The sequence below is a fragment of the Squalius cephalus genome (genome assembly GCF_949319135.1).
Source record: "Squalius cephalus genome assembly, chromosome: 24".
Lineage (NCBI taxonomy): Eukaryota > Metazoa > Chordata > Actinopteri > Cypriniformes > Leuciscidae > Squalius > Squalius cephalus.
In genome coordinates, this window is record NC_137145.1 from 25931514 (window position 1) to 25959062 (window position 27549).

General features: G+C 37.1%; 1 protein-coding gene across 4 annotated transcripts in view; it reads left to right on the forward strand.

Annotated features, from left to right (window-relative positions):
• Nucleotides 1–27549, forward strand: part of palm2akap2 (PALM2 and AKAP2 fusion) — a 117861-nt gene that overhangs the window by 47514 nt on the left and 42798 nt on the right. For 2 of the 4 annotated variants that reach the window (XM_079862132.1, XM_079862133.1), the window contains exons 5-9: nucleotides 3529–3659; nucleotides 15027–15141; nucleotides 16786–16807; nucleotides 17335–17436; nucleotides 19353–20018. In XM_079862132.1, the coding sequence (XP_079718258.1) occupies nucleotides 3529–3659; nucleotides 15027–15141; nucleotides 16786–16807; nucleotides 17335–17436; nucleotides 19353–20018 (1036 nt within the window). The remainder of the gene's footprint in view (nucleotides 1–3528; nucleotides 3660–15026; nucleotides 15142–16785; nucleotides 16808–17334; nucleotides 17437–19352; nucleotides 20019–27549) is intronic. The other 2 variants (XM_079862134.1, XM_079862135.1) reach the window with 1 other exon arrangement.

The window sequence follows — 27549 nt, forward strand, 5'->3', positions numbered from 1 at the left end:
CACAAGACTAATATTAAAGAAACTTGGAAAATTTTAAATAAGGTTATGAAGCCAAATTCTCAGAGTAAAGATTTACCTGAGTATTTTGAGCACAGAGGAATGGTTATTGATAATGGAACAGATATTGCAAATGAGTTTAATACCTTCTTTGTCAATGTTGGACCTAATATTGCGAAAAGACTTGAAAATCCCAGTAATGTTGCATATGGTAGTAGTGCGACAGTAGGTAGTAGAATTTTACATTCAATGTTTCTTAATGAAGTCATCGGGACTGAAATCTTAGCTATTGTGAGAAAGTGCAAAACTAAAACTTCTTGTGATGGTGATGGAATAGATATGAGCATTGTAAAAAAAAATAATAGATTGCATACTTCAACCTTTAACTTATATTTTCAATCTTTCTTTCAGTTCAGGTGTTTTTCCTCAAAAGATGAAGACTGCAAAGATAATACCTATTTTTAAAAAAGGAGATAAACACGAGTTTAATAATTATCGACCCGTTTCAATACTTTCACAGTTTTCTAAAATAATAGAAAAATGGTTTACTTATAAATTAGATTTATTTTTGGAAAAAAATTATTTACTTTTTGATTATCAATATGGATTTCGTTCCAATAGATCAACTGCCACTGCACTAATTCACTTAACTGAAGAAATTCTTGCTGCAATGGACAAAAAACAGTATCTTGTAAGTATATTCCTGGACTTGCAGAAAGCGTTTGATACTGTCAATCATAACCTATTGTTGACAAAACTACAACACTATGGATTAAGGGGTCAGACATATAAATGGCTTGAAAGTTATTTAAGTAATAGAAGCCAATATGTTCAATTTAAAAATCATGTCTCGGACTATAAAACTGTTGTATGCGGAATTCCCCAGGGTTCTGTAATTGGCCCTAAACTTTTTATATTATTTATTAATGATATATTTGAGGCTTCCAAATACATAAATTTTTTGTTGTTTGCTGATGACACAACTGTGTTCAAGACGGGGACAGATTTAAATGAATTAATGGTCATTATTGAAAGGGAAATGACAGAGTTAAAGAAATGGTTTGATTGTAATAAATTGTTTCTAAATTGGGATAAGACAAATTATATGGTTTTTGGAAATAAGGGAAAACAGGGATGCACAAAATTAGTTATTGAGGATGTAAATATTGAATGTGTTTCAGAAATCAAATTTTTGGGAGTTATCCTAGACAGCAAACTTAGCTGGAAGTCTCATATTGAGTATATCAAAGGTAAAGTTAGCAAAAATATTGGTATTCTCTATAACGTTAAACACACATTGGATGAAGCTTCATTACAGCTTCTATATTTAACCTTAATTGTTCCATATTTAAAATATTGTAGCGAAGTGTGGGGTAATGCATGCACCAGTTATATAGATAGGCTGTTCTTACTGCAGAAGAAAGCGATAAGAATTGTGACTTACAAAGGTTTACGTGATCACACAAACAATCTGTTTATAAAATTGCAGACCTTGAAACTGAAAGATTTGGTCAAATTTAAAATACTACAAACGATGTGGAGAGTGAAAAATAATTTGGTGCCAATGCATATTCAAAACAAATTCATGCTAATCACAGATAGTAACAATAGAAGAAAAGGTAATTTTTGTGTACCATATTCACGTACCTCACAAAAACAAAAAGGGTTTCTTGTAATTGGGATCAAATTATGGAACTCTTTGGACATTGTGCAAAAATCATGTAAGACGATTGTTCAATTCAATAAATTGTATAAAAAAAATGTACTTAGAAAATATGAAGGCAGTGAAGCCTAAGAACCAAGGTTTGACAAATTTGAATTTAATTATTTAGATGTGAATTAATATTGTACCTCAACAGAAAAAAAAAAAAAAAAAAAAAAAAAAAAAAACGGCGAGCCATTTGTTTCAAATTAGTTTAGATTATTGAAAAAAGGGGCATGAAATTATAAGACTAGGTCTTCCTCATGCTCCTATTCAGCATTGAATGTTATTATTTTGTTGATGTGATGTTATTATTGTGTCTGTAGTAACATTATGACTGAATAAAGAACTTGAACTTGAACTTGAACTTGAAATATAATGCGATTGTCAAGTTATGAAAATCTTAAATCAAAAAATTTGTGTTTAAGCACAATGATTTGAGCACTACTTTAGAAGTGCTGCCTTGAGTCTTTGAATCAGAACATGTGGGTAGACTTGAAATCTAAGACCGCATGCCTTCAGCAGCTTGTGAAACAGTCCTGAGCGTTCCTGAGTTCCTGCGGTTGACCTTCCTGGAGGTGATGACGAGGCGAAAGAGGTCCTGAGAGACCTCATCGCTCACATAGAGTCAGTTCAACCACAGCTGGTTACTTCCTTAACAGCTGCGCATGTTGGACAGGTTTTAAATGTATTTAAGTTTACATAAGAATGTGGCAACACAGGACATTTATATTCTGAACTTAAACGTCAAACAATGCACATAAAAAGAGTTTTCTTTTGGTAAACCACAGTCCACACAATAATGAGCTGACTAAAGCATGAACTAAAATCCTGTTTTAGATTCAGCTGGTATATTTAGGCTACAGTCACCCAGCAGCAGTGCTGTTTACGGTGTGTTACGGATTGACATTCTATAAATGAGTGTTGCTGTCTACTCCAAAGGCTTCAACCAAACATTTGGTCAGAAGGTCTCCCAAGCCCATCCAAACCCCGTTGTCAGACTTTGTCAGCTTTTTGTCAAAGCTGTTTCTTTTTCAGCAGGGCAGTTATAAAATACTGGTTAATTATGAATTGATGGATGAACTTGCACCTCACTTGGACTCATTAATTAGATTATGTTACTCTTGGGTATGTTGCCATCTTTGATGCACATTTTAGTGCAGTCAAGACAAGTCAAGTCCACTTCATTTATATAGCGCTTTTTACAATACAGATAGTTTCAAAGCAGCTTTACAGTGATAATAGGAAATTAATGCAACAAAGATTGTTTTGGCAGTACAGCAGCTCTAGACGAATGCCGTTGTCTCGCTTAAGTACAGTTTTGAATGATTCATTTCTATTGTAAAAATAATTACTTATTAACTTAGAGACATAAAAGCTTTTAAAACATCAGGAGTGGGGTAGTACTGATGAATTATGTCAAACAATATAAAATGTGAAACTATCTTGAGCTTGTGTTTTAGTCATTTAACCAAAAAACCCTCTGACTTTGGGACGATGGAAACAGAAGTCCAAAAATGCTCGTTTCCAGGTGTTAGGACTCATTTCTGCAGAACTCTATTGTGGCCATTGGGTCGAACGGTTCTTAGAACGGTAAGGAACGGTTCCTGTTATATACAGTATCCACTTGAGCTTGGTTCGGTTCGGCACGCCACATTTACAAACCATTCTCAGCCCAGAATTAGCATCACGGCTGGCTAACCTTGCTGAACCACGCTGGTATTGTGCGTGTAGTGATGTCACCGTTCAGGATTGGTCACTTCCCTGTTGTCTGGCTACCCAACTGATCTAGATCAATGACCTGATCAGAACCTGTTTTTTCCTTTCAGTCTAAAGCCATGAGGGAGAGATGGCTCCTGCAGGGGTCACCAGCGGTGCCACAAGATGAAGAGGAAGTTCGTAGGAAACAGGTTGAGCAAGATGAACTTCACGTCAAAACACTAGAGCATACCATTCACAGGTACAATAACGCTTTTCTGATTATTTACGGGACACTTTTCACTAATCAAATCTTAATAAATAAGTGATGTTTCTTTGGGTTATATGTTTACTTCCTGTAACTGCAACCACTGTCCCAAACACTGGAGTCATTTCCTCCAGACTTCAGTGGGATGTGTATTTCTGCTCAGCTTTGCTTTTAATTATAAGAACTTCAAAGCTGCTCTCTTTAAGCTCATCTGGTAGATGCATTTGAAGCTCTGCAGATGCCAATTTAAGGTTCCTCATATGGGACGCATTGCCAAGCCAATGTGCATTTCAGTTGATTGCTCTGTAGACGTATTATTTTTGAAAATCACTCATTGCTGTTGCTTCGAAAACAAGATGTTATGACTTCATGACGTGCTAGAAAACCACTTAAATTGTGGTAGGACTGTTGCAGGTGAAACTACATGACTGTGGCGTATAGGTTAATCATTATGACATGCTTGAAACTAATCACAAAAAAAACTGGAACGCATTTGGAATTTGATTTACAATCTAATAAGAAAATATGCAAAAACAAGAAACAGATGCACTTATAACCATATACTAATAAAATAGCTTTCCATGACTGTTGATAAAATGCACATTCTTTTCCATTCATTTGGTGCGGGAGTTCCCATGGCTAAGGCTCTGGAACAGTAAATAATTGAACAATAAATGTTAGAACATTGGAATATTCCAACATAACTGCTGTGAAAATTGGTGCTCTTGGAAACTATGTTGGCTTAATTGAGGTTTACTGTATTAGCATGTGTTTTTTTATTATTAAAGACAGCCTGGAGGGTCTTTTGATTTCTCTCATAATATGTTAAAAGGCTGAAGTTGAATGTCTCAACTAAGGCCTCTGAATGTTTGATGAATCCAGCAGGAGCAAGTCTAACCCAAAGATTATCTCAAGAGTTTGAAATGGTATTTGAGGGCTTGCTGGTTTTCTAGTTTTGATGGAATCAATTGTTATTCAGATATTTCAAGTGAGTTGTGTGGGAGTGTTTGGAAGATGTTTAGATTTTGAAAAACTAATATTACATAAGTTATGTGCTACCTTTTGGTCCTCAGAGGTGATTATGTAATCAGTTAGTTTGTGATTGAAGTGGATGATGCTCTCACGCTCTATTTGACAGTAATGAAGTACATCATCGAGTTGACTGCGGATTTGCCCTTCCGTGATGTCATCCATGGAAAGTTAACGTCCAGTCCATTGTTTTGATTTTATTAAATCTCTGGGGCGGGCGTCCTCTCTGCACAGGATGTCACCTTAGAATGCCTGTTTGGGATGTTGAATTTTCAAGTAAAGTAAACACAGTGGTGTCATACAGTGTCTAAAATGAATTTGCATCAGATATGACACAGGCAAAGTAGGAAGGTGGGATTTTGACAGTTGATGCTGTTGGCCTTAAAATGGGTCATTCTACTAAGGAACTATCATACTGTTTTTTTTTGGGGGGGGGGGGGGGGGTAACAATAGTTTGCAGTTGGGAAAAAAAGGTGGATCTTGGTCCGTTTCCAAACGAACTCTGCTGCGGTTCGATTGAAATATGAACGAACACGGACCAAAAACATCTAAACGAACCAAAAGATGTCGCAAAATGCTCAAGCATACCTGTTTTTTTCTCGTCATAGTCACGATTACAGTTCAGTACAGGCGTCAGAACCACGTCTCCATGCAGCAGATCTTCGTTTGTGTGTGTGATGGAGGAATTACTGCTGCTGTTTGTCTCCTTTACACACTTTATAAGCCCTTCACAAGTTCTCAGCGGCTCAAAATACCGTTATGTACAAGCATGTACAAGCGCATTTAGCCCAGAACACAGCATTGTTTTGGATGTCCAGTACATTACATATCAGTCAGACTGAGTTGGTGGTTCTAAGAAGCCGTTTGGGCCAAACATTTTTGCGATAGTTAAAGTTTGACTATGCAAAACTAGTGGACTGCAGATCCATCCCAGAGACATTGAACTAACCATTAACTGCTAACAGACTTCAACAAATAATTTGAATAATGGACTGGCCAGTTTAACAAAATCGGCAATGTCAGTGGTTTTCAGTGTAGACTTAAACTAATAGAGCATATCTCAGTTCCTAATATTAGCAGGAAGGTTATTTTAAGATTTCATAAGAAGACTTCTGTGGGTTTGCTCTCCTAGTCACTGGCATTTTACATCATTAAACAGCATCACAATTTAATTTACTCTCACTTACGGTCATTTAAAAAAGCATACAACTTCCTTGGGCTGTAAGCTCCCATCTGTCAGTGAAAGGGCGATTTAGTCAAATGGACAGGGCGAATGTTCAGAAGATTGTGTGGCTGTACTGGTTGTGGGTGGAAGGTGATATATCCTGGTCTGGTGGGTGTGGGTGACGGGGCAGGGTGCACTCGCACAGAAACCTCTCTGTCAGGACAGCGGCAGGAAAGAAGGAATAGAAACGCCTCTGTGGCGAAAGTATGAGATTGAGGGAGTGGCTGGTGGCTATTTCTGTGCCCTGCAGAGGAGATTCTCCTAAATACATGGGTACTCAAGACTTGTTTTCCCAGAGTTGATAAAGAAGAATAAACTTGCTGTTTAGTTAAAGAAGCGTTACATGTTAAAGAGCCCCTATTCTGCTATTTTAAAGGTTCCTTATTTTGTTCCGGAGGACCCTACAAAAGGTTTACAAGCAGAAGATAAGATTCAAAAAAACTCTTACATTTTCTTAAATAATATACATTGCAGCATCAGCTCTTTTCTCACAGTGTCTGAAATGGATTGATAAAGGATTTTGTTTCTCTAAACATCTCCTTTCTGAGAGCCTAAACTCTGCTCTGATTGGTCAGATGGCCCAGTCTGTTGTGATTAGTCTACTCTGCTCTGATTGGTCAGATGGCCCAGTCTGTTGTGATTGGTCTACTCTGCTCTGATTGGTCAGATGGCCCAGTCTGTTGTGATTGGTCTACTCTGCTCTGATTGGTCAGATGGCCCAGTCTGTTGTGATTGGTCTACTCTGCTCTGATTGGTCAGATGACCCAGTCTGTTGTGATTGGTCTACTCTGCTCTGATTGGTCAGATGACCCAGTCTGCTGTGATTGGTCTACTCTGCTCTGATTGGTCAGATGACCCAGTCTTACAGTGTGTGTTGGAAACGAAACACTCATTATCTCTCTATAAATTACAGAAACGTCTGTCTGTCTGTGTGTGTGTGTGTGTGTGTGTCTGTTTGTCTGTCTGTCTGTCTGTCTGTGTGTCTGTTAACCACATATCTCTCGAACCGTTAGTCCGATGGATTTCAAACTTGACAGGTGTCTCGCTACGGTCACGAGTAAGTGCAGTGCCAAGTTTGACGTTGTTTGGATGAGAAATGCTAAAGATATCGTTAAATATATCATTTTTATCAGGTTGTGGTTTAAAAATAAACATTCTGACACTAGAGAGTTGTATCGGTCAAAGAAGCCCCAAGAAGGTTGTGGTTTAAAAATAAACATTCTGACAATCTGTCAGCTACACTGTTTACTTCTGAATATTATAGTTTGGTTCCAAAACGTGATAAATCCATTTTGATTAATTGGAGTAAAATTGTGTTTTCTTTACCAAGAAACCAACAATTACTAAAAAACACACACAAAAGCTGATTTTGCACGGGCACTTTGCACTGCTCCCTGAATCCACACGCTTATTCATTTGTGGATGTTAACTGAATCTGTAAGTCAGCTATGCTGTTTACTTCTGAATATTATATTTCATTCTGGTGCGCTTAACGTTATCGCTACTGTAAGTAGCCTATGCTATTCACCAACTAAACATATCCTATTCAATGTGTTCACAGTCTCTTTCACGGGCATCATTTGTAGTGGCCTATACACAAACTGTTTACTCAAGCGCAGCGTTTTCTCGGAGTTCACTGTGTGCTTTCTACCATGCACAAAAAAAAATGTTACTGAACTTTTGCTGTGTAATTGTAACAATGAGCACTCAAACACACCAAACCAACAATTACTAAAAACACACACAAAAACTGATTTTGCACGGGCATTTTTTGCACTAGTCATATCTAAATTTCAGCTCTAGTTCTTTCTCAGCTCTTGTATACACAGCAGTATGAACAGTAATGGTGGCTTTGGCTTTACCTCTTCTAGTCTCAACTACAACTAGTCAAAATAGACAATGTTCGCAGGTAGCCAATCAAGACCATAGCTTGGCATTATGCAAATTTGTTACAAATGGTTAGGAAGACTACAATTTGAACTTCCATTATCAATGTATTATAGTTTAAATGATTTACTATGGTAATTGACAGCATGTAACAGATGCAGTAAACTGTTGTTTTGCAGTCTGAAGAAGATGGATTATGAGTGTGACTGTTTGTGACTGTTTGAGACATAAAAGAATGACTGTCAGCAGATGAAGGCATTATTAACAGATGGCTATAGTTTTGAAATAGGCAAATATTTATCAGCCTAACCAATACATCACTCTATCACACTAAAATGCAAAGAAAGAAAAAAAAGAGTTTAAAAAAAGAGAAAGAAAGAAAGTTAGAAAAAGAAAGAAAATTAGAAAAATAACGTCAAAGCATGCAACGAGAACATTAGTGTAACTTGTTTTGGCTGTGGTTCTGGTGGTTTTAACTATAGCCTCGGCTGAACAGCATGCGTCTCTTGCGAGGGCAGACTTCTCCTAAAAACGTATCACTACAGAAGACAGCCCAGCCACTGAGTCTAAAGTGAAGCTCTAACTACCAGGCTTTCCAGGAAAAATGTGGCGTTGACATGATACTAACTCAGTCATAAAGCTCCCTCCCCGACACATCTGCACACAAACTGTTTATACAACTGAGCAAAATGAGCTCCTAATATGGTGAAAAGAAAGTGTAAGGTCTCTCGTCCTGCACTGGAGTAAAGACAGACAGAAAAATAAGCATTACATCAGGCTTTCAGATAAGACTGTCTGTTATTACTATAGTAAGACCTCTTAATGTACAGTATCAGGAGCTACTGAATTTCAGTCAGCATGGAAGTTTGTGTGCCAGTTCAAGAACAGTGTTATTGTACCATTGAGATACCATTATAGTTTTTATTTTAATTCTTTTTTTTTAGTGAACTATAATAGCCCTGCTTCAGAAAAATTAATATTAACAATTAAAATGTTTTGGTTTGTGTTTTTGGTTTTAGATCAGTGCTATTTTAGCCAGTTACCTGGAGCACTTTCATTTTCTTCAATATTTAGCAGGGGAATATTCAGTTAAATTTATGCAGTATTTTGCTCCACAAAGTCACACATAGATTCATTGTGCCATAATGAGCGTTGCCCTAGAAACGAGAGGTTCCTGCGTCTGCAAACGCCTCAGAGAAGAATTAAATGTTGCCGTTTCATGATTATGATAAGGACAAACACACAATGTGAACACTGCAGAAGTCCCAGAGATCTGCCTCAGGGTCCTTTAGATTTGACATCTGGTAAACTGGACAGGAAGCGCTCCGTCGTGTGTTATCGTGGGAACAGGAGCGGGGGGTGATGAACTCTGTCGGAGTGCAGGGACATCGCTGGACAATGATGATGAGCTCACGCCAGTTTCACACCGAGGTTACAGTGAAGATGCTCAGCAGAGATTTTGTAATGATTGCAAATGGGTGAATCTCACAAACAACAGGCCCTGATCACATTTCAACCCAAAATCAGAATTAATCAAAACTGAGCCTATTTTAGGACATTATTTTGAAATGTTCTAACGGTAATGCAAAATTTGTTTTATTATTATTATTATTATTATTATTATTATTATTATTATAACGATGTCAATTCAAATCAAGTAACTTTTATTTATATACTATAGCAATTTAATTTATATACAAAGCAGCTTCAGTGATAAACAGGAAAATAATGATCAACACTTTCAAAAGTAATATAGGGTACTTGTAACTTAAATAAATGCATGGTTGCAAGTCAGAAATGCTGATTTATTGTTTTAATTAAACATTTTAAGTTTTGTTTAGTTCTTTTGACATAATAATGCTGATCATGACATTAACTTCATATTGTGTGTAATTTAAACTCAAATTTCTGAGTTAATTGACTGTTTCAAGAATTTAAGTTGTAGGAACTTGTGGATTTCTAGTTCCCAGCATGCTTTGACTGGATAAGGAGAATAAATGTTTAATAAATGTTGTTATTTTATTTTTATTTATTTTTTAGTGAAGGGATAGGCCTGTTAGTGTTTGACATTTAAAAGAGTTTCTGTAATGTTGAAGTTTTTCGCACTGTGCTGAAGAGTAATGAAGTCATCTAGCAATGACTGCGTTAATGCCGGATCTTACTTGTTCATTAAATATACATGTTAAATAAGTTATTTTAAGCATGTGCTATGATAGGTTTTCACTGAAATAGATGAGATTAATTAGTTCCTGGTCTACAACTCAAGTAGTTGTAGCGACTTGCTACAAATTGTTAAGTCCCTTTAACTCAATGTAGTTTGTTGGTTGAATGTAATTTAATTCGGAGTTGTCATATGCAAACTCTTCCAAACAGAAACCAAATTCTGCTGTAAAGCAGCTCTAAAAAGGCAATATTGTCATTATTCAGCTGAGGTCAGTTCAGTGTTGATTCAGTTCAGTTCAAATTAAAATAATTAATTTCAATAAAATATGTTTTATTTAAGAGTGTTGAACTGTACAGGTTTGAATTTGCATTTCCTTCAGCCTGATGCTTTTTTTATTTCACTTTTGGTGTGAAAGGCCCTTATTTGCCAAAATATGTTGTTTTTTTGTTTGTTTGTTTTTTATTATTAAAAAACAAAAAAACAAGCCCGGGTTATAAAAAGTAATGCTAAAGTAACGTAACATCACTTTCCATAAAAAGTAGTTAATTCTTCCAGAATTGTTTTTTTTTTTTTTTAGGGAGTAACGCAATATTGTAATGAATTACTTTTAAAAGTAACTTTCCCCAAAATTGGTAACGATGTATGAAGAATCAGCTTTCTGTTGGTCAGCATGTCAAATTCACATGACCAACTTGAACTTATGGCTGGATCTGAAATGAACTTGAACTGAAATGACTGGGTTTTTCACAAAAAAATCACCAAACAACAGTAAATGTGACTGAAGCTTAATGGTTTTATGTACTGTAATTTAATTTATTAATAAAATCATTAAATAATTTATATTCCATCATTTTTACTGTGATGCGGTAAAGTAATCTAATAAGAATGACTATAGAACAGTGGGAATCGCTTCTTTCACTCAGATCCCACAGGAGAGACTGATGCGGCGTGAGGAATCCTGCAGGAAGTGACGTGTGTGTGAGTGTGAGGCCTGGATGAGCTCATCAGACTCCAGAAGATGCACTCTTGACCTCTGACTACGCTTCGGAACAAGGAAAAAAAGGGAGACTTCTGCTTTCTGAATGAGTCATGTGGTCGACACCCATCGTACTGGAGCTTACAGGCAGGGTGACACAAGGATCGTTTTGATCCAGTTCTCTATGACTGAACAAATAACATTGAAATATTGAATAACCGATAAATCCACTTGATAATAATGTGGTTCAAGTCAAGGTTTTCATGCTTATTTTAGTTATTTACACATGGAGGTGCTGCATTAGCAGTTATTAATGAAAACATATAGCAAGTGAAAGGGCCTAGTGTATATACAATCACATCTCACAGACACGCTCCAGTCATCGTTGCGGATGTTGATGCAGATTTCCTGCTCCTCGTTTTCCAAGTCTTTGTGGCTTTTTTCTGCTTGTGTGTGTGCGTGTGTGTGTGTGCGCGTGCGTTTTGTGAATTATGTACTTTTTTGTGTTCTCCATACTAATATTTCAAACAGAAATCATTGTATTTTATAATAGCTGTTGGCTGAACAAGTGAACACAGTAAAACACAATAAAACCATATTGACAAACAATACTTTTAATGTCAGATTGGGGCAAGTTATTGATTAATTAATCATTTTTACTATAATTATGTAATCAATTTTTTATTAATAAAAACAAAAATATTTTTTGTGTTTTGTGTGTCATATTTTTATAAAAGCTATTACACAGCCTTTAATTCATTTTCAAAACATATATTATGGAATATGGCATTTTTCCTTTAGTGTTTCATATTTTGTCACCGAAATTTCATACCGCATGTGTTTTATGAACTTATGTCATAAATCTCTTTTTTTCCTGGTCAATAATCATGTAAAGTTTTAATAGCTTAAATAAAAGACTTCAATGTGCCATATATGAAATTGCATTTCAAAAATGAACTTACCCTATGAAATTTTCAGTCAAATAAAAAAAAACTGAACTAATCCAGTCGCCCTATATGAATCACAAAAATGTATGATTACTTTACTGATAATGCTATATATGAGTTAAGAATATCCAGTATACAGTCTTGAAAGATGCTTTGGCATGATTCCACCACTAGATGGCCTTGAAGCGCTGGCTCTTTGACTTCTCTGATATCTTGCCATGACAGCTCCACTCCTGCTCTTCCTGAGTCTCCAGTTTTGCATGAAAGCAAGTTGCATATTTAGTCGTTCTAATATTTTAGTTTTTTTAATTTTCACTATTTACAAAATAATCTTCTATAGACAGTGCAGCTAAAATTGTCAACGTACAAATTGTAGCAACTTTTGACATTCCCATAAATTAAAGGCTCTTTAGATTCATTTGATGATCCAGTTCTTTTTACTTTACTTTTCTATTCATATCTACTTTTCCTATCTACTTTATAATTATTTTTATTTATTTATTTATTTATTTAAAGGTTAAAGCAATAGTTGTTCATTTTTGGGTTGAAACCCAGACAGCAACATAATCCGGCCCAGATCCGGCCTTATGTTGGTGTCTGGGAATGCTCCTTAAAATGAATTACTATTATATATTCACTCACCTAAAGGATTATTAGGAACACCATACTAATACTGTGTTTGACCCCCTTTCGCCTTCAGAACTGCCTTAATTCTACATGGCATTGATTCAACAAGGTGCTGAAAGCATTCTTTAGAAATGTTGGCCCATATTGATAGGATAGCATCTTGCAGTTGATGGAGATTTGTGGGATGCACATCCAGGGCACGAAGCTCCCGTTCCAACACATCCCAAAGATGCTCTATTGGGTTGAGATCTGGTGACTGTGGGGGCCATTTTAGTACAGTGAACTCATTGTCATGTTCAAGAAACCAATTTGAAATGATTCGAGCTTTGTGACATGGTGCATTATCCTGCTGGAAGTAGCCATCAGAGGATGGGTACATGGTGGTCATAAAGGGATGGACATGGTCAGAAACAATGCTCAGGTAGGCCGTGGCATTTAAACGATGCCCAATTGGCACTAAGGGGCCTAAAGTGTGCCAAGAAAACATCCCCCACACCATTACACCACCACCACCAGCCTGCACAGTGGTAACAAGGCATGATGGATCCATGTTCTCATTCTGTTTACGCCAAATTCTGACTCTACCATCTGAATGTCTCAACAGAAATCGAGACTCATCAGACCAGGCAACATTTTTCCAGTCTTCAACTGTCCAATTTTGGTGAGCTCGTGCAAATTGTAACCTCTTTTTCCTATTTGTAGTGGAGATGAGTGGTACCCGGTGGGGTCTTCTGCTGTTGTAGCCCATCCGCCTCAAGGTTGTGCGTGTTGTGGCTTCACAAATACTTTGCTGCATACCTCGGTTGTAACGAGTGGTTATTTCAGTCAAAGTTGCTCTTCTATCAGCTTGAATCAGTCGGCCCATTCTCCTCTGACCTCTAGCATCAACAAGGCATTTGCGCCCACAGGACTGCCGCGTACTGGATGTTTTTCCCTTTTCACACCATTCTTTGTAAACCCTAGAAACGGTTGTGCGTGAAAATCCCAGTAACTGAGCAGATTGTGAAATACTCAGACCGGCCCGTCTGGCACCAACAACCATGCCACGCTCAAAATTGCTTAAATCACCTTTCTTTCCCATTCTGACATTCAGTTTGGAGTTCAGGAGATTGTCTTGACCAGGACCACACCCCTAAATGCGTTGAAGCAACTGCCATGTGATTGGTTGATTAGATAATTGCATTGATGAGAAATTGAACAGGTGTTCCTAATAATCCTTTAGGTGAGTGTATATATTACAAATACATTTATAAAATATTAATATTTTACACACTTCCTTCTTTCTATCTTTCTGCTCTTTTTCATAAAATTAAAAATAATAATAATAATATACCACACAAATTGTATGGGTTACTCTTGTGATGCTGTTTTGTGGTGTTTGAGGGTCCGGGGGAGCAGGGTCATGCCGTCTAACATCTCTTTTCCGACTTCCTCAGACTATAGACAACCAAACGGCTTTCTTTAATTGGATTTGATCTTGACGTGTTGTGTACAAATCAAATGAAAATTTCAGACAGTGCCACATGTTGATGCATTCATGGTCATCCATTATGTTTGTACACATAGATAGCACATGTCTTTATGTAGAAGTGATTTTTGTCAGGAATCGTGGGAAGGCTCCTTCTATTTTGTTATTGCAGACCAGTAACCTCAGTGATCTAAACAATAGCAGGAAATTCTCCTGGGCGGAGGCAGCGCGGCTTCCTCATTGGCTGCCAGCATTCACAATGAGTGAGAATGGAGTCCGCTGGGAAAAGTGGAATATGCGTGGCTTAATTGACACTAAAGGGATATGTGTCTCATTCATTTCCAGAGTGTGTGCACACATCTGTGCATTCCAATGCATGATTTCATTCAGCGGGCAACACGTGTGCATGCTTTGAAAAAGTTCAAAGTGCTGATACAGTCAACAGGTTTTATGTTTCTGATTTTACTTCAAGAAATAAAGAGCACTGATTTTGTTTCTTTCATGGGGTGCAAAACTACTTTTAGTAGAATGTCTAGACCGCCTTTTTCCGTACAACATGGTTCAAAAAAACTCCCTCGCAAAGAACACAAACGTTTTGCAAGCGAATGCAAAGTTTATCTGCCGCAAAACTTGCCTTCTCATAGTTTTTTCCATCCATGTCCATTTAGGGGTTATTTTAAATTGTAATAATATTTCACTGCTGACTTTAAAAAATCTTACCAACCTAAAACTGTTAAATGATAGTGTACTTCAGAGGTTAAAATGCAACCTCTTAGTGGCATTACTGATGCACTTGATCTCCATGTGAACCCAGACAGCAACATAGTGTTGGCCCAGATCCGGCCCACATCCGGCACGCATTGAGTCCACATGTACCAGATGTGATCCGGATCTGGGCCGACACTATATTGCTGTCTGGGAAATGGTCTCTGCTTTTCTGAGGAATTTATATAGCATGTTATGAATAATTAATTTCAGTAATTTAATGTATTGAATTCAAAAAGAAGAGGACTGTTATGGTTTCTTGTGTTTTTGTAGATTGGAATCAGAAATCTGTCTTCTGGAGAACGAAGAATCCCAGATCTCGGCTAAAGAGCAGGTTCTCAGAGAGCGACTGCGGGAAACGGAGAGATCTATTGAAGATCTACAGAAGGCAAGTGATCCTCGAACACAGAGAGAGAGGCCTCGAAAACTGACCTCAGACATGGATAAAATGTCTGAATAACCTTGCAAAATATCAAAACAAGTATCATTTATTTTAATAGAAGACAGGACAAATACCAATTTAAACTGATGGACTACAACTGTGGTTACTCTTGAACTTGAGGGTTACTAATGGTGTGTTCAAGTCCTCAGGGAAAGTTCACATTTATGAGTCATAATTACAGCATCAGATTGGATTCAGATCACAGTGCTGATGAATCTTCTCTTAATTAACTACAAAAATACAGCAATAATTTTTAAACTCTACTTCTACAAAATAACGAACAAAGAACATGCATCAAGTGTGTTCTTGCTTTTTTATGTTTTTAATCAATTTATGAAACTAAATCATTACATGTTCTATTGTAAATGTACAATACTATGGTATTTAGTTCATGCTACTGACATGCAACCATAGAACTCTGCAGGAACGAGTCCTAAAAGCTGGAAATGAACTAGCATTTTTGCATTTCTGGTTTTCATGTTTTATTCTATAACAAAATATTTATCAGTAGTACCAACATGTGATTTTTTTTAAGCATTTACTGATCAATAGGACTACAGAGGTTGTTGGGGGTCATTAAATGTATCAAACAGGAAAATTCATCTACTTGTCTGCTTTTACAGCCTCATTGCGTTTATACGCACGCTCTCTTCTAACTATTCAAACTTGTGCAAGAATCATAAACTGTTGCCGGTCACAGAGCTTATTTTCTGCAATAATCCAAAAGTCAATGGAAAATGCTACTGGGTTTCTGTCGAGGGAACCAGGGTGAACCAGAGTCTTCGGGGTTGGCCTATAAATAAATACGTCAGCTCTATTAATATCCACAATGATTTCTCACGGACACGGAAACTCAGAAATCCTGAGGTTATCACATGACTTGAACACATATTCATACATCCACTAAAAATCACCTTGAATCCAGTAATTACAAAAATAGCTCAGTCCAAATTAGTTCTCATTTGTTCATGCAAACCACTTCTACAGATTGATATTTTGTTATCTAACATTACGGCATGCAGGACTATCTGGACTATCTGTTTTTATTACCCCTTCTAATAGCAGATGAGGAATAATTCTGGAAACCTGTTTAAAACAGTCATCAGTTTTCCAGTTTTTCCATTTTAGTGACTATAAGTAACTTTGCAACTATATGTCAACTATCAATCATAAGGGTATCAGTAGACTGTTACGTTATGGTTAGGTTTTAGGGTTACTAGAAGAAGTTGACATGTAGTTGCAAAGTTACTTATAGTCAGTATAATGTCTGTTGAGGAGCATCAAAATAAAGTGTTATCAGATATTAAGCAGACACTCTACTAATACTCTAATGAGAGTTAGTTGACATGTAGCTGCAGATTTACTTATAGTTAGTAGAATGTCTAAAGTGGGCCATCAAAATAAAGTGTTAACATATGCTTTGGTCACAATAGTCGTGCAGAAATTACACACTTTGTCTCTAAAAGTCAAGTAAATAATGTAACAGTAATCCAGTAATTTAGAGGAATGCAGCTATTTAAGAAACACTGGGTAAAACTTTAACAAAGCACAAGTATGTTAACCATCATCTTTTCTTCTTTTTTTCTACAGAGTCTTCAGAATCAAGATGGAGGTATGGAAGTCATTTGCATCTGTATTCTAGATGTGGGGTTTTTTTGTCCTGTAGTGCCAAAATCAGTCTCAATACAACCTAGACATTTCAGGCCTAGTTCATGGGCATCTCGGTCATGGATGTTACTTCCAAGGTACCAGTGCGATGGTAGATAGACACTCAAAACATGCTCTTCTCTTGCATCCTTTTGTGGGACAGAGGTTTCCAACATTGGACCATTTCCCTCTTGCCTCAGCTGGACTATTGAACTCCACACATATGGCAATGACTCTGCACTTTGTTTACCTTGATCCACCTATTCACAGGGAATCCCTGTATCCCAGAGCCACCATTGTTTTGCTGTAATTCACTTGCGCTGCTTTTGCTGTCTAAGCAATGAGCTGTTTTACGGGAAAAAAAGGGGTGATAGAGAGAGAGAGAGGGGCACTCAGTTTAGTATGGGGTATTGGAAGGGGAGGGAGCAAACTCTGTGGGCTTTTGAACACAGGAATCTAGTTTTAGTGTCTCTTCTGCTCTCCACCGGACAGATGCGGTGAATTACAACTGCTCCCAGATCCCGGACCTCCCAGAACTGAACTCCCAAACTCCCGTCTCAGCTTCAGGGGATCAACAACCGCCAAGAAAATCTGGTAGGTGCTTGTTGGGCTTGTGGGAGGGGCTGGGTTTGGTCACGGGTTTGGGCCAAGGCCCAAAGTGGGTATGGTAATGCAGATTACAGATGGCGCAGTTACTCGCCATGCGAGGATGGCATATTCCATAATCTATGTACAGTAGGGTAACCGGTCACCAGTTTCAAACACATATCAAAGGCTTAAACTGCTTTTGTTGGGCATGTGCTAATGACCAGTTCAGAGAAGCTCAGCTTACAATAGGCCTGTGATGGAGATGAGTGGAAAAGTCCATTGCCGTTACCCTTTATTGCATGTCTAGTTCATGTCTCACTCCATCAGTTGCAGAGAAATGGTATGAATGTACAGGGGGGAAATCTGTTCCAGAACAGCTTTGAATAAAATCAAGGAATCAGCTGAAAGTCTTCAGGTATACTTCTTCATCCATTCAAGTACTTTATGTCTTTACATATAAGGTTTAGATCAGTGGTTCTCAAATGGTTGTAGACTTTACACTGGACACCAAGTTGTGAAAGTACCACAATTAGTCATCGTTTAAAATGTCAAAGAAAAGATGAAGAACTCCATAAGTATTGCTGTGAACTCAGTTCACTGAACTGCATGGGTCCATCAATATGCAAATGTTATTAGCATGACATCGGCTAAATAGGAAAAAGTACATTTTTGTAAATGCATAAACAACAGCCGAAGTGTGATTTACCAACAAACACTGGACCAAATTAGTACTCGCCATACAGTATAACCAATCGGCAGATGAATATGCAGGAAAAGTTATTGGACATTTAAATGCATGTTAATTGCAATGCATGAAAATGTATTGTAGTTTAAATTTATATTAAATGCAATTAGCTGAACTTTAGTGTGCTATTTTTGCCTCACTTATAGGACTAAAATGCATTGTTATAAGTAGTTTCATAATTACTTCTATTGTCTTTGAAATATGATTAAAGTTGCTGCAGAATGAACTGACAAACATTTATGGAAAACTAAAATATACTTTAATGTAACTTCTATTAAACTTGTATGTATTTAAATGTATTTGATGAATGATGAAGTTGCAATTTAGTATATTTAAAATATATGAATGTTTTTTTTTTATTTAGTTAAAAGTATATTACCTGCAAGTGAAGTTTTTAAAAATATATATTTGAAGGACACTGCAAGTGCACTACAGTACAGTTATGCACAGTTCATGCAATGTACAGTTATGCTCACTTCTTTTTCGCAAGGATATTTTTTAGCTGCCCTAACTATGCACAATTACATGGCTAGTTGCATTTTATTATTTGCATTTAGCATTTTCCCTGCGGCTTATTTTTAGTTGCAATCCTCCAGTTTAGAACCACTGGTTTTAAGGGGGGGAACACATTCTGTTGTCTATAAGTAACATTGCACCTACATGTCTACTAACTCTCTTTATAGTGTTAGTAGAGTATTAGTAGACTGGTAGGGTTAGGGTTAGAATAAGTTGACATGTACAGGTAGTTTCAAAGTTACTTATAGTCAGTAGAATGTCTGTTGAGGAGCGTCACAATAAAGTGTTAACAGATATTAAGCAGACACTCTACTAATACTCTAATGAGAGTTAGTTGACAAAGTTACTTACAGTCAACAGAGTTTTCAAAAGGGACCATCAAAATAAAGTGTTACCAATAACTCCAAAGATTGTGTCATCGACTAAGCTTACGTCAGCATACAGCGGTTACTGGCAACAGCGTAATAACAGTGCAAAGGGTAGGTTGAATTTGTTTTCTGCCTCTGTTTTTAATGCCAATTTATAAGACTGTACGAGTATTGCATGGGCATAGTACCATCACTGAAAAACCCATTAATAATAAGCATGCCACATTTCAGTAATGCATGATAGACCACCCTGAGTAGACATTAACCCACAACCATCTGCACTCTTCCCCAAGCATTATACGCCATGGAGATCAATGTCGAAAAGGACCGGAAAACGGGTGCCACCAAGATCCTCTCGACCTCAGCAGTCAGTCCACGGGACGCTCACCAGAGGGGCGTCAAAGTCTACGACGACGGCCGCAAGGTGATCTATGAGGTGCGTTCTGGGGGATCTACCACACTGGAGAACGGCACGCACCCCTGGAGTCCCGGACAGGTGGACCAACTGATGCAGCAAGTCGGCCAAACCCAACAACGAGACGACGCCGGCCGAGTCCCTGTCACTCCGGCTGAGCCACAGCCAAAGGGAGGACAGTTGAGCACCAGAGAGGCCAAGCAAGACACACAACAAACCCCTAGCAAAGGCTACGAAGGAGAGGTCATGGAGACGCCAAAGGCCTCGGCCGACAAACCGGTGACCATGATCTTCATGGGCTACCACAGCATTGAGGACGAGGAGGAATCCAAGAAGCTGCTCGGCTTCGACGGCACCATCAAGGCCGAGATCGTCCTCATCGACGAGGACGACGAGAAATCTCTTCGGGAGAAGACCGTCACCGATATGTCCACCGTCGACGGCAACGCCGCGGACCTCGTGTCGGGTCGGCCTCTGTCCGACACCTCTGAACTGTCCTCAGAAGGCAAAGACGAAAGCTCGACCAAGGAACTGCCACCCACAGGTACTGAAAAGAAAAAACGCTGCCAGTGCTGTGCTGTCATGTGACCTTTCTCCCGCAACTTCTCTTTTCCTGGAGCACATTCACCAAGGCTCTGCCTTCCTTTAAAAAACAAATCTCACCCTGTTACTAACAGCACCTCCACCTCTGTGACGTGAGAGAAGTACGCTTCTCACTCTTTCTTTTCCACAGATCGTCTGGTTCTCTTGGTGTAAGGTTGCACAACATTTTGAAGACAAGGCATTGGCCGATAGCGTATCACACACTCTTAAAAATAAAGTTCTTTATCGGCATTGACGCTTCCATGAAGAACCTTTAACATCCATGGAATCTTTCTATTACACAAAACATTCTTTATAGTGGAAAAAGATTCTTTAGATTTTTTAATGTTCTTCACTCTTAGAAAAAAAAAAAACGGTTCTTTTAATTACTGTTAATTAAAAGGTTCTTTGGGGAAACAAAAAATATTCTATGGCATCACATCGGGGGAAAAAACCCTGTTTGGAACCTTAATTTTTAGGAGTGTACGTGAAGCTTTTGCCCCATTAAAAAAAAAAAAAAAAAAAACGTTTTATTATTCTTTATTGTAATTATCGTTTGAGATATAAAAAAAAATAGTATGTAAATGTAGAAGACTTCAACCTAGAAGTCCAATATATAAGGTTGGATAATTTCATAGAACTTCATACAATGGTGTAGCATTGATTTTACAAAAATATTGTCCATAAATGTCCATCCCATTTGATCATTCACATTATGGAAACACAAAGGTAGATCCATAAATAAGCATGTTTGACTATTATTATGTTGTCCAGTAGCCTTACAAAGCCTTCAAATTACTTAACAATTGCCAGAAGCATTATTTATCAAAGATATTTTTGTTTACACATCCAGATTTATTTTTCCCAACAAATAGAGACAATGTACATATGCTCGCATTCAACTGATCTCATTGAAAGACGTTTGCCTTTCTGTGCCTCTGTATCCTCGTATTTGATGGGATTTTTTATGTTTTCAGCTCCAAAAAAGGAATATTAAACAGACTTACAATAAAAAAGGTTTCAGATTCGACTGCTGTCAGATCAGCTGAATCGTTCAAACAGCGTTCAGACAGAACAATATCAAGCTCAGCACTGCCAGTGTGTGCATTGATAAAACCTCTCAGAGAATAAAAGCTCTGCCGTGACACAGACAGACACTCGATTACATGCACTATGGAAGTAAACAAGGTGCTAAATATACAGTATTTAGGTCCATTTGCTCTCAATTTCAACACTCAAATTCAAAGCATGCATCAACCGAGGCATTCATTCTCTCTGATGTAAAGTGACAGGTTAAGCAGTGAGAGAAATATATAAGAAACTTTACTATGGTCTGAACTATTGTACATGAATAGTTTCGAATAATTATTCATAAATCACAGAGATTACGGCTGCATATATCTAATATGCCTGTAGATAAAGATTGTACATATATATCCCACTCAAAATGAGTGTTTAATCCACACTTATTTATATCGAAACCTGAAAGTTTATTTAATATATGCACATTGTTTGCATATTCACACTTAGATGCCAAGACTTCTCAGTATGGTCATAAAGGACATATTTTATTGATTTCTAAGTAAATTCTTCTTCTTTCACTAATACCAGCTGCCTTGCTGTTTTCTGTATTCATTTTTCTAAGTCTTGCCACATTACTGAAGAACTTGTTTTTGTGCCATAAAACATCATGTTTTTGTACAAATGATACTCAGATGGGGAAATGAAAAGCCAGCTTACTGTCACTGTTCATATTCACAGTGAACAAATATATGAAATATGGTCAAGATAAAACGCTGCCCTTTTTGCCCGTCTTCCAGGCACAACTCACAGTACCTGAAATATGTTTCACCCAGTCTAAAATGAAGATAAATCTACATTAGTGTGGGTATAATTATGCATGTACAGAACATGTCATTTAAAAACTAGTTTTTGAGTGCTGAATTAGGCTTTTTTCTTTTTTCTTTTTTGTCTTTAAGATCTGATGTTGATCTTTGATTCATTGATTTCCCAGAAGCAAGATTGATTAATAATTGCCTAAATAAGTTAAATATGCAGAATCGATTCATGTATAATGGCCGATGAAATTCATTATACAATGACATGCTATTGATAACTTGTTTAAAGTGCCGTGTATTAAGGCCGTAGCTGAAATGATTCTGTAATCAGTGCCAAAACAACATCACAGTTCACCTTTTTAGGCTTAAAGACCCCATGAAATTGCTTTCATGAGTTGACATTACAGCTAACTAGCTAGTCACAGCCCACCAAAACCAAGGATTCAGGGTCTGACTGGATAGTTTTGGCAATTATCCCCTGCTGGTCAATGCTAAAACTGCACCTCCGACCCGATCTCATGAGAATACTTGAATGTTATGTCATGGTGATTTTGTATGAATTGATTCTGATGAAAACATGATTTTTTTAGAATAAACATTCAGCTTAAACGAACCGTCAGTGAGGCGTAAACAGATTTGCTATTCAGCACCAAAATATTTCTGACCTGCCATAAGAGTGTGTTGAATTTTCCTGCAGCTGTAGAGTAATTAGTTATTGAAAATGTATAGCAGATGTGATTGGCAAAAAAAAAAAAAAACATGTACGAAACTGACTTCCCGGGTTGCACACTGTACTTCCGAACATGCGTCAACCAAGGTGAATGGTAGCATTTAGCTCTCTCCAAGTATATTAAACACATACTATTTAACATTGGACTTTATTTTATTGTTGTCCAGGCCCCTGTGAACAAGACAAGTCATCAATATTCTTGTTCAGCACATTTTAAATGCATGTATCTGTTAAATGTTAATGTTTTCAAACTTTATGAGCACACACAGATGGTCTCGAAGCGAACTAACTTGGACTTTTTTTTAATTCATGGGGTCTTTAAGACTGGCTGAGCATTTCACATTTGAGTCTGTTTACACAATGTAGTTACGAACAAGCTGCTTAAAACATTTATGATCCCAGAATAAGGCTAGTGTCCATGTTGTCTATCAGGATCTTTCAGCCTCAAACTGCCGAACAGTCAATTCAGTTTTGGACTCCGATCTGCCATTAAATTACTGCTGTGCTTCTTAATTGAGATTCTGCTGTATTTTTGTAATCTTGAAGTGTAATTTTTAATTGTTCCACTTTGCTTATCTTTTTTAATGATTATAACATTCTCTTTCTGTATCATATCATCCTTTTCCTCTCTCTCTCTCTCTCTCTCACACTCTCTCCAGTACGGACTGCCAGCACCGATGCTGTAACATTGGCTTTAATTTATTTATTTTTTCCTTTGTATGGTATACTTAGTCCAATAAACAGCATTTTTTCCAATGTGCCTACCCTCCTGTGTCTGTGCTATGGTTCTTTCTCTAACTAATTTCCCATCATCGGGACATTACTAGCACTTCCCTCTATCCATAATCTCATCCTCCCTCCTCACACATGTTTCTGGGCAGCACTAACTACAGTCTTGAGCTACTCTCTCCAGATGTGAATGAGATGCTGATGTGTCTGTCCCGCTTCACAGATTGCATGAACAGCAAGTTTAACCCTCACCAGATCTGTTCCCTCGCTCACAGTTAAAGCTGAGGAGTTGTGAATTCACTGCAGGTTTGTAAGAGTCATCATATCAGTAGGATTAGAAAACCCTGGACTTGGAAGGAGTGTCATATTTGAAATATGTAAATATGAAGTATATTTGTGTTTGTTTTTCAGTAAAAAACATCCTTATTACAAGATCATTTTACCTGCTAAAAAAGCTATTTACAATATTATGGACATAGTATATTTAGATACTGTTGAAAATGTTGGGGGTCGGTAAGATGTTTTAATATTTTTAAAAGAAGTCTCTTCTGCTCACCAAGGCTGCATTTATTTGATCAAAAATACAGTAAAAACAGAAATATTGTGAAATATTATTTTAAAATATAATTATTTTTATGTGAATGTTAAAAGGTCATTTATTTATGTGATGCAAGCTGAAGTTTCAGCATCATTACTCCAGTCTTCAGTGTCACATGATCCTTCAGAAATCACTCTGATGATTTGATGATCAAGAAACATTTATGATTATTATCAGTGTTGAAAACAGTTTTTTTCAACAGAAATTACTGACTTAAAACGTTTGCACGGTAGTATAATATAATCTAAAAATAAGCTGATACAGTCTTGCTTAACCAGTAAATCTTTCATGTTTCAATGATGTTTTTAGTGGAAAACTGACTCTCATTTAGCTAATCTAATGACTTAATGCTGTAATAAGCACCAAAGGGCATCACACACACTCAAGCCTTTAACTATGTACATATTATGTGTTTATAATCAGCATTTCATTTCATTACAGCCTGATTCTCCATCTTCAGTTTCAATTATTCGCTTAGCATATTGCATTGTAGAGAGCAGGTTGGCCAATGTAATGTCAATATATAATTCAATTGAATCTGAAATAAGCATTTTACACAATATTAACTGTCTGTAACTAGATTTTGGAGCTGACACAACTGCTACAAAACATGGATAACTGGCCAGTGCTAATAATCTTTCAAATGGCTAAATATGAGATGATCAACATGGTTTGCCTGAACGGATGATTGATACTTTGAAGAACTGTATTTCATAACATACAAAGTTCTGACAGTCTTCCCTCATAACCCCTAAACACCAGCATTCACAAAGACATTAGGTTGCACTTTATTCTGATGGTCCACTTTAGACATTCTACTGACTATAAGTAACTTTGCAACTACATGTCAACTCAGTCATTAGAGTATTAGTAGACTGTTAGGGATTGGGTTGACTTGTAGTTGCAATGTTACTTATAGTCAGTAGAATGTCTAAGGGGAACATCAAAATAAAGTGTTAGCAGATATTATAGTTGTTTAATGAATATACAAAATTTATGAAACTTACTAATGTGCATTAATACCCTCCGCTTCATGTTTGCTATAACATATTGAATACTATGGGTGTTGTAAGATCTGGGCTGGTAACTGAAAGGTTGTAGGTTCAAACCTTGGGATGATCCACTATTTGTGCTCACCGATAACTCATTAACTCATAACTCAGTAAATTCATCAGTTGAGCAGAGGTCTTCAGCTGCCTTCCCTCCAGATACTTTTACAATTAGCACATTTATCAGAAAAGTGCACATGGAAACTGCCGGTAAAATCACTTCACTCACGTAAAAAATAAATAAATATGTATATATCACTGAATCAACATACATTAATTTATGCCAACAATTTTTTTTAATATGCATTAGATTGCAGGTTACCACTTTGTATACAGTGTAAAAACTACAGATTTTCTCTATATTATGTTGCATTAGTGCAAATCTTCCTGTGTTTGTCAGGTAGTGAATCTCAGATAAATATTAATACATATTGCATAAAAATATCAAATCGCCTAACACATCCACATCCCTTTTTATTCAAAATCACTTGAGTCACAACTTGTTGTAATTACAATTTGAGAGCATCATTAAAGACGTTCAATATAATGTCATTAGTCAGAGAGCCTTCCAAGAATAACAACAGCACAGCTGCAATCCTTCCTCATTTACATAAACCAGTCCAGTGACAAATGGCTTATTTACAGGATTCTTCTTCTTTCTTTCTTTTTTCAAAAAAGGACTTGCAGTAGTTGAAACACTTATGGACAGAGCAATAAAGTTATCTCAAAAATGATACATTTAGGGGTACAACTGCTTGTCACTGGGACAGATGTAGCTTATTTACCCAAAAGACTTAATGGTAGTATACATTAAGGGTACATATTACTACTTTAAGGTACTAAAATGCACCTTATAGCGGTAAATAAGACACAAAGTTGTCCTTTTAAGGCCACTGACAATTTTATTTTTTCTGACAAGTGTATAAAATATGAAAATGCAGTTCAGTTCACACACCCCTTGCGAAATCTGTATTATGTTAAGCATTTTTAAACATAATCAAGAGTCCCTCCGCCGTCCTGAGTGGCGAAGCTGGATCTTGATATCAAGAACTGTAAGAAATAATCGCATGTGTGGAGCGGAAACATGAGTGGAAGAGTTGCAGGACCTGGAGGACTTTTCTAAAACAGCTTCACTGCTCAAGACAAACAGGCACTCATGACCAGTTAAAGATACGAGAGTGGAAAACAGAATATTGGGGTAAATATCGTCATCATGGCCAGTACTAAAAATAATAATAATTAGTATTTATTATCAGTTATGTCTGAACTAAACTCTCTGACTTGATTACAAACAGGCTTTGAGAGAATATACTAGAACGAGAAGATGCCGATTAAATCTATCTAACTTATCAAAGCTCCTCCATTATAGAGAGTGTGTTTGAACAGCATGCTCATGTAGAATTAAAGGGTTAGTTAATTCAGTCATCATTTACTCAACCTCACGTCATTCCAAACCCATAAGTCTTCCGTTCATCTAGATAAAAGCCTGAATTAAATCTCTTCATCGTATAAAGCAATCATATCCTATGGATTCAACACCTCCAAGACCCTTTTGGACCGTAATATCTTAATTTGGGTTTGGTTTTGAAGAATCAAAGTCTTATGGGATTGGTGCGTGCGTGCGTGCGTGTTACACACAGCATATTTAGCATTTCAAACCCGCCACATTATCTTGACCTTTGACCCTAAGCCTGTGTGTGGGCTGCTATAATAAACACATGTGCTGTGACCTTACATCCTCCTCTCTAAATACTTCGGTTACACTTAGTGCTGTTGTTACAGTGTAATTATGCAAATGAGTACTGAGTAATATTAATTAACAACATGTACTTACCATATAATTAGTGTTAGAGTTTGGTTTAGGGTTAGTTGCATGTAATTATTAATAAACAAGCTACAGTTAGTCCAAAATGACAATAAACAAGCTACAGTTAGTCCAAAATGCCGCCGCTAGAGTTCTTACTAGATCAAGAAAATATGATCATATAACACCGATTTTATCATCACTACATTGGTTACCTATAAAGTCCCGTATTAATTACAAGGTATTGCTACTGACTTATAAAGCCCTAAACGGCTTAGCTCCAGTCTATTTAACCGATCTTCTATCGCCCTATAATCCATCGCGCTCTTTAAGATCACTAAATTCGAGGCTTTTGGTCATACCTAGGATATCCAGATCAACCAAAGGAGGGAGAGCATTTTCACATTTAGCTCCAAAACTCTGGAATAGTCTTCCTGATACTGTCTGTTGCTCAGACTCGCTCTCCCAGTTTAAAACTAGATTAAAGACGCATCTCTTCAGCCAGGCATTCATATAATACTTTTAATCTTACAGTTAAATCCGGTCTCTAGTTCATAAACGCCAGAGGAGAACTGGCCCCCGACTGAGCCTGGGTTCTCCCAAGGTTTTTTTTCTCCATTAGGTCACCTGATGGAGTTTTTCGGTTCCTTGCCACTGTTGCCTTTGGCTTGCTCAGTTGGGGATATTTAATTAATCAATCAACAATACTATTGATCAGCATTACCAAACGTGGACGTTTTCCACT